The 8,343-nt window shown below is 48.2% G+C and overlaps 1 protein-coding gene across 1 annotated transcript in view; it reads left to right on the forward strand.

The window, feature by feature from the left end:
• KDM7A (lysine demethylase 7A) overlaps positions 1–8,343 on the forward strand; it is a 36,060-nt gene that overhangs the window by 13,933 nt on the left and 13,784 nt on the right. The window contains exons 7-10 of the mRNA XM_045288913.1: positions 1,253–1,415; positions 2,734–2,821; positions 3,892–3,998; positions 7,604–7,695. Of these exons, the coding sequence (XP_045144848.1) occupies positions 1,253–1,415; positions 2,734–2,821; positions 3,892–3,998; positions 7,604–7,695 (450 nt within the window). The remainder of the gene's footprint in view (positions 1–1,252; positions 1,416–2,733; positions 2,822–3,891; positions 3,999–7,603; positions 7,696–8,343) is intronic.

The following is an 8,343-nucleotide window of genomic DNA, read 5'->3' on the forward strand; positions in this document are numbered from 1 at the left end:
ACTATCATGCTCAGTCTTCATTTGGGTTTCAGTAATTCCTCTTGGTTACATTACCCTTGATCATGCCCTACCAGGCCTCCTACACCCTCCTACCACCGATTTGGATCATTTGTTGTTCCCTTGTCCCTGGGTTTATTAACACCGCTACCTTTCTCCCCACCTCCCCTTCTCCCATGTCCCCCTGGAACTGTCCATCCCGTTGTTTTCTCCTCCAGATTGTTCATCCAGCCTATCTTATTTAGACAGACCTGCGGAGATGGTAACATGCACAAAAACAAGACAGAGCAATACCAAGCATCAATATACAAGAAAACAACAACAACAACAAACCAATGACAAAAAACAAAACAAAACCCAACAAGAAAGAAAAGCTTGTAGTTAGTTCAAGGACTGTTTGTTGGCATCAGTGCCGCTTCTTCTTGGCACCTGTGCTGCCCTGGTTTATCCAGGCATGTGTGTACTGGATGGTATTGTCTCCCCAAGCCACTGGTGGCTGTTTAGATTTAAGCCACTGAAACTTAAAAAGCCACACCCAAACCAGTGGCTGTCAAGTGGGCTCCGCCCCATGGGGCCACGGCCCCTGTGTGGCAGTCAGAGTAGAGCCCTGGGGAACTGCAGCCTCAGGCCGCCAGCTTTTCTCCTGGGCGCCTCTCAGGGCTCTAGTTAAAGTCAATGAATGTAAAAATAAACCGCTGTTCCTTGGCTACACTAGCCACATGTCAATGGTTCAGTGGCCCCACATGGCCAGTGGCTATGTACTGGACATCACGGGTTTTACCTTTCCACTGTTATTGGGCATCTCAGCTCTAGAACCAAGTCTCGATGTTGTCTGCATCAGACACCCATGCCTCCGCCGTGCTGGGCCTCCACCAGGAAGTGGGAGTTGGTTTAGAGACGTGGACTAAAAAGCCACACGCTGTGGGTCTTAAGAGAGAAAGCAGCACTCGCAGAGACGGCTCTGTAACTGGGGTCCATCGGCATGGAGGCTCCGCTGAGGAGACCAGTGAGATGTTGGGGTTCCGTACCGACCCCTCCTTCAGAGGCGGGGTTCTCCAGCCCTCCTGGCCTGACTTGCCGTCTCGCTGGGAGCACAGCTTCTGCACCTGCAAAGGTGCTCATGATGGACCCTTGCTGCCGCCTGGTGCGTGAACTAGGTCTTTCTGAGCCTAAAAGCCCTGGTGCTCCGTTTAACGTAGGCTGGACTGAGAAAGGCGTTTCCTTTTTCATAATGAGTATGACGATGACCTTCCAGGGGGAGAAGATTTTTTATTTGATAAAGCCGACGGATGAGAATCTGGCCCTCTATGAGTCTTGGAGTTCGTCTGTAACCCAGAGCGAGGTGTTCTTTGGAGATAAGGTGGACAAGTGCTACAAATGCGTGGTCAAGCAGGGACACACCTTGTTTGTTCCCACAGGTAAGGCTCTGGCCCCTCCCCTTCCCACATCCCGGCAGCCTGGGTGCCTGCCCCTTTACCGTAGCTTCCTGCGGTGTGAAGTGCGACCTCAGGGTGCTTTGGGCCTGCACTCCCCTGATGGCACAGAGCTGCTTCGACTGCCTGGCGGTCCTCCATGGACCTTCTTGAAGGACTGCCTGCTGCGTCCCTGGCCCGCTCGTTAACCAGATACTCTGTCCTTCTCTTGGGACCAGCACAAATGCTTTACTTACCCAGGTCCAGCAGACAGGACTCTTCCGAGAGAAGCAACGCTAGCCCTTCCCGGCACATCGCCCCCCACCTCCCTGTGCCCGCAACGAATGCCATGGTGACCATCAAACAGGCCCCCAAACGCCCCAGAGCCCTTTCCCAGCTTGGCAGGACAGACTCGGTGGGAGCCACTCATCTCTGGTATTTGTAGCCAACACAGGCAGACCTGGGGTTTTTCACTTGAGAGTCAAACTTGCGGCTTTGTCCCTCTGGGTGACACATGGCCACCACTTAAAAATGTGTATTCTGTGTCAGAGCACAGTGTAGGGCCAGGGAGTGAATAGTATAAAGAAAAGGGTATTTGTGTATTTGAAAAGCAGACTTACATGCAAGTGTGTGTGTTTACTTCCGGTGAAGTCGTTATCTGAAGGTGTGGACAGTTCTTTAAGAAGGTAGCCTATCATTGTAAAAACGCTTCCCACTTTGAAGCATCTGTCTCTGGACAAACCAGAAGCATGACTTAGAGTCATAGGACCGTGAGCCAGAAAACCCATTGCCGCCAACCGATAGCGACCCTGTGAGGTAGGACTGCCTGCAGAGCTGTAATCGGCATGGAGCAGACTGTGGCGTCTTTTCCCTTGGGGCCATTAGTGAGTTCAAACCACTGACCCTGTGGTTAGGAGTCAAGCACTTAAGCCCTGTACCAGCAGGGCTTCTCCAGCAGAGCATTAATGAAACGAAAAGCTCATCGTCATTGGGTTGATTCTGACTCTCAGGACCACCCCCACTGCAATTCATCGTGTGAGGGCTGCTCTCCTTCCGAGGAGCCAGGGCTCCAGAGAAGGGGGTCCTTGGGTGCCTTTCATTGGGATCTTGGGATCTAGTCCCTTCCGGGGCAACCAGTCCCGTGTCCACTTTAAGGGGCATGTGCTTTTCATCAACCAGGGAGCCCAAAGCCTGGCCTGCCCACCGTTTCTGAGCGCTGCCCGGCTGTTCTGTGCCTTTTGCGGGCCACGCCAGCCCAGCCCTGGGCAGGAGGTGGGGCGCCGTGGGCACAGGGACACTGGCTGACTGCATTCTTCTGTTGCAGGGTGGATTCACGCTGTGCTCACGTCTCAGGACTGTATGGCTTTCGGGGGGAACTTCCTGCACAACCTCAACATTGGCATGCAGCTCAGGTTTGTGTCTTCGGCCCGTGAGGCCCTTCCTAAAGCAGGGCGTCCTTTAATAGTGTCAGGAGAATAAATGTGCGACTTCTCAGTGGAGCATCCACAGAGACAGGCCCGGAAATAAAGGGGAATGCAATTCTGTCGGGGAGGTGTGTAAATGCACCTTAGGGCTAGAACGAAATCCTGTCCTTTATTTGGTTGGAGACTAGAACCTGCCTCACCTTTTGGAACTGTGTAAAATGCCTGTGCTCTCTGCTGGCCCCGGGGGCAATGAGGGGACTGAGGCCACCCAGTCAGCCACAGTGCGGGGCGCGTGCTGGGACCCAGTGGCCCTGCTTCAGCATTGCTGGGGGAGGGGCACCCAGCCCGGTCTGCCTTTAGAAAGTCCCTTGTGAGAGAGTAACCCACGACTGTGATGCCTACTGAGAAGCAGCTGGGAGGAATCCCCCTCCCTGAGCGAGGAGACTGACTGGGTACCCCCATGGCAGCCTGCAGGTCTGCATCCGGGTGAGCTTGTGATGGGGAAGTTGGCTCGGTGGGACTGAGGCTTGACATGGGGGGCATGGCTCGGGTGTCTATCTGTGGACCTGAACTGTCACTGGGGAGCACTCTAGGGTGTCTGGACTGCATTGGGGACCCCACAGATAGGCACACAGTTGCCAGTCGTGGGTCCTGTCCCCTCACCTTCTGAATGGACAGCACCTTGTGCGTCCTGAGAACTGAAAGCCTTGGAAGAGCCTTGCACCCACCCTGGGGTGTGGCTAACACAGGGAGCTCACTGTTTGATCTGTTTTATACACCTCTCATAGAATTCCTTCTGGTAAGCCCAGGATGTACACCAAAGTGTGGTCTTCACAGCCTAGCCCCCTGTGTAACTCTGAAGATCTACCCAAGTGCTAAGGCGGGGACCTGGCTGGGCTCAGGGGGCAGTCTTGTGCAGCCAGACGCGGCATGTGTAAGGACCAGGCAGGGTGTGCTCATGCATTAGGGCCTGCTTCTTGTGTTTTCCTTAAGTTGCTTACCTACATTTGATGTTGGAATATAAATATTTAATGTGTCTTCTAATTCTATTCATGTAGGTGTTACGAGATGGAGAAAAGGCTAAAAACACCAGATCTTTTCAAATTCCCTTTCTTTGAAGCCATATGTTGGTTTGTAGCCAAAAATTTACTGGAAACCCTGAAAGGTAATTAGCAGTGTGGTTATTTTGTTGTTTGTATGATGCACACACAGAGAGGGGTGGCCATGATGTCCTGTGTTGTTTTTTTCCAGTACACTATTTTCCAGTCAATAATCTATTTAGCAAATTAGAGTCTCCGAAGGAGCCCTAGTGGCCCTATGGGCTAGACAGTAGGCTGTTAAGCACAGGATTGGTCGGCAGTTCAAACTCACCAGCCACTCCTTGGGGGAAAGATGAGGCGCTCTGCTCCAACGGTTCGGAAACCCTGTGGGCGTTCTCTTCTGTGCACTATGCGTCCATCTGGGCTTGTTCCCATTTCTAATTGTGAACCAGCCCACACCCCTTGTCTCAGCGGCAGGCTTTGAGGACTCCCTTCTCTGTTCCTGGTGATGCCGTTTTGACCTGTACATGGGCTGACATATATGCCAGCCCTGGGGCATGTGTTCTCTCTCTTGTTGGCGTCTCGTGTTCTCTCTTCATACCAGCCACACGGCTTGTTGGCATTCTGGCCGGCCCTCCCACTATCCTTCACCCGGTCTGTCTTCTACCTTGGTCTGTCTCTCGAGTTTCTGCAGCACAGGCTGACCCTCCTGCCCTTCCCCACCCCCATGCTAGCAGCCAGCTGACCAAAAACCTGTTGGAATTTTCATTTGGATCAGCACCAGGAAAATGTTAGATCATTAGATTACTTCATTAGATCTTCATTAATGTCCTTCAGAATTACACAGACACACACACACACAACACATGTATGTGCATATATACATATGTATGCTCTTAACAGACATCTCTTAGATTGATGCTTCTCAGTGCTATCGAGCCAATGCTGACTATTAGTGACTCCCTGTGGGTTTCCGAGACTGTAACTGTTTACAGGAGTGAAAAGCCCAGCCTTTCTCCCAAGGAACTGCTGCTGGTTTTGAGCCGCTGACCATGTGGATTGCAGTTCACCTAATAACCACTACACCACCAGGGCTTCTTAGTTTTGGATGGTCTTATAAATGATGTATGTGTCATTATTAGAGTGAACTTATGTAACAACAATAGATATCACTATCTTACATAAAATTACACATATGATTGAACCATATGAAACTGCTGCCTTTGTAGGTCAGTAGTGCTCAGACATTTCCTGTGGCTCATCCTAATAACCACGTAATGCTGGAATATTGGAGCAGTTAATCTTTATGCTGACTTTGTATCCAGTGACCTTGTTCAAAACTTGTTGAGTCTAATAATTTGTCAGAGGATTTCAGTTTCTTTAATACACAATTTCTTTCCTCAAGAATGAGAGCTTTGATCCTTTCCAATTCTTACATCTTTCACTGATCTTCTTGCTTTGTGGATGACGACGACGAGGCCCTCCAGGGTGGCGTGGGGGAGGTGGTGACAGCATTCAGCTGTGCATTTTACACATTGTGCAATCCCTCGTTGTCAGTCTCCAGCAAGCCTCTCACTGGTACATATTTTGTTTGCTGTAGGTTTTTTGCTATGCATCTTTGTTAAATTAAAAAAGTTTCATCTATTCTCAGTTGAGTAAGAGGTTGGGATTTTTCTTTGATTTTTAACATGATCATTGTTAGTTGGACTTTATCAAGAGCTTTATCTGTGTACATCAGATAGTCCTGGGCTTATTTTTTTCTTTCAATCTGGTGGGTATAGTAATTGATTTTCTAATATTGAACCAACTCTGGGTTTGATAGGTTATTATTTTTTGATGCTATTGCATTAGAAGAGAATATATTGTATAGTTCTACATAAGCTTATGTATTTTCACCATATACAGATGAAAATGTTTGTACAAAAATACCTAGTGTATACATATATTAGTGTGTGTGTGTGTGTGTGTGTGTGTATGTGTGTATGTGTGCGCGCGTGCGCGCTCTAGTGACTTTGCTCATGTGTGAAGTTGGCCCATACGTTTGTTTGCTTGGGCACGCTCCCTTAGGTTTTGATATGAAAGTTATGCCAGTCTGAGAAAAAGAAATTGGAAGTGTTTCTTCTTTTTCTTTTCTTTGGAGAAATTTATAACTGGCATGATGTTCTTCTTGAATCATAAGTAGAACCCACTTCTGGGGCCATTTGATCTTGATGTGGATATTTTAAACTATTGAGTCAGTATCTTTCACGATGATAAGAGTATTTAGATTCTCTGGTTTTCATTCCGTCCTCGTGGTCAGTCAGTCACGAGAAGCATGTCTGTGTCGCAGTACGTAAGTCGCAGCCTTTGCTGTGGCATCTCTTCTCTCGCTCTTGATACGGGAGCACTTGTGCTGCTCTTTTGATCACTTTTACCTTCAGAAACTAGTGAGTTTGTTCATCCTCTTTGAAGTTTTGTTAGTCCTTGACCTACTGTATATTCTCAGGTATAAGCCGAGTTTTTCCAGCACATATTTAATGCAGTTTTTGTGGTAAAATTAGGTGCCTCAGCTGATATGAGGTAGACTTATACTCGAGTATATACGGTACTTTTGCTTATTTACTTCCCTAATTTTTTTTCTCTTTTTATTGTTGTTTCTAAATCTTCTTAGTGGGCCCTTGATTTATTATTTTTCTGTCATAAATATTTAAAGCCACCTACTTTTCTGTACTACAGGCTATATATTTTATCGTAGTGTTCTCATCACTGCCTAACCAAAATAGTTTCTTATTCTCAAGATTTCTTTCTTTGATCTAATAATTATTTAGTACTCTGTTTTTTAATAAATGTTCTTTAAAACAAATGTCCTTTAAAAAGTTGGTCTCTGTGTTACTGAGTTCTAACTTCATTGTACTATGATGAACAAAGAGACTGTGTAGGATTTAGACCCTGGGACACACACTGAGACATGACCCAGGGCCAGGGGCAATCTTGCATATGTTTGAGAAGGCTGTGCTCTCTGCGGTCCTGGGTGCAGTCTCCGATTTATGGCCATTGAGTCAGGTTTGCTAACTCTGTTGTTCCTCCTGACCACCTGCCTCCTGATTCTCTTGTGTGATCCCAATAGTCTACCAAGCATTTATTAAAAGTCGTGTTGAAATCTTCCAGTGCCCTGGAGTTGCTTTATTTCTCCTCATAGATCTAGTGCCTGGTTGCTTCCTATGTTCTCAGGTTTTGTTGTTAATGTGCATAAATTTTCAATGCTTATGTTTTCCTGGTGAACACAATATTTTATCATTATGCAATGAGTGATTCTATATTAATAGCAATCTATTCACATAGCTATACAATTTTTCTTCTGAGAAACAGCTTTTCTCTATCTTTTTATTTCATACTTTGATATGTATGTTATGTATGTATTTTGTCAAACACATCTTTACATGTGTTTTCATCATCTTTTTCAAAACATTTTCTTTCTACTTGAGCCCCTGGCATCAGCTCCTCCTTTCCCCCACATCCCCTGTGGCAGTCTTTCAATGGGAACATTGAGTACAATTACAGTTGATGTGATTCTTGGACTTAAAACATTTTTTTTTGCTGGTCTTTTAACTGATGGTTTCTTGTCTCCTATTAATTTGGGAGTCACTGGCTTGACCCTCATCTTAGTGGCTCATCCGACTCTCCAGTGAACCCCTTGGTCAGCTCCCCTCTGAACTCTAACGCCTCTGTGCACCCTGATTCCTCCCCGCAGAACTGAGAGAAGACGGTTTCCAGCCTCAGAGCTACCTGGTGCGGGGAGTGAAAGCCCTGCACGCGGCTTTAAAACTGTGGATGAAGAAAGAAGTAAGTGCCCCCCCCCCCCCTCCCATGCAGTGGCAGCGCTTCCCTGGGGAACAAAGGCTGGGAAAGATCCCTGGTGCCGGGTGCACAGCACCTGTGAGCCAGGAAGTGGACGTCTGCCGGCACTGCACGTGCAGTTTGTACAGATGTGCCCATTGTCTTTATAGTTGGGAGAATGAGGTAAACACTTCTGTGGTGTCTAATCCGGAGACAAGAGAACTCCAGGATCCAGGCTGTTGACCAAGACCTGGCCGTGTGCTGAGCACGGGGCTAAGTCTCCGTGGCGTAACCTGCAAGCAACCCACCGACACCTGGGTGCTCTTGATCCCCTCCGACCAACGCGAAAGTGGAGGTGCTAGTTTAAGGAACTTGCCTGAGATCCCTGGTGGAGACGGGACTTTGGCAGAGGTCCCTGCAGTTGCGGTGCTTATGGCCTGACCCGCCGCTCTGTCGTCAGAGTGGAGGCTTCACGCAGAAGCTTTCTGTCCCCACTGAGACGCTGTCGGTTTGGCACGCAGCCCTCCTTTTGGAGTGGGCATCCCTCCCTGTGTGCATGTCTCACCAGTATCATAGACTTAAAGGCTGCCGTGTAAACTATGTGTCCCTGTCTCCCTCCGGGGTTGACGGCGACAGAATTCCTCATCCTCACGC

The sequence above is a fragment of the Echinops telfairi genome, unplaced genomic scaffold (assembly GCF_000313985.2).
Source record: "Echinops telfairi isolate 266 unplaced genomic scaffold, ASM31398v2 ScPeMD7_23;HRSCAF=83, whole genome shotgun sequence".
NCBI classification, from domain to species: Eukaryota; Metazoa; Chordata; class Mammalia; order Afrosoricida; family Tenrecidae; genus Echinops; species Echinops telfairi.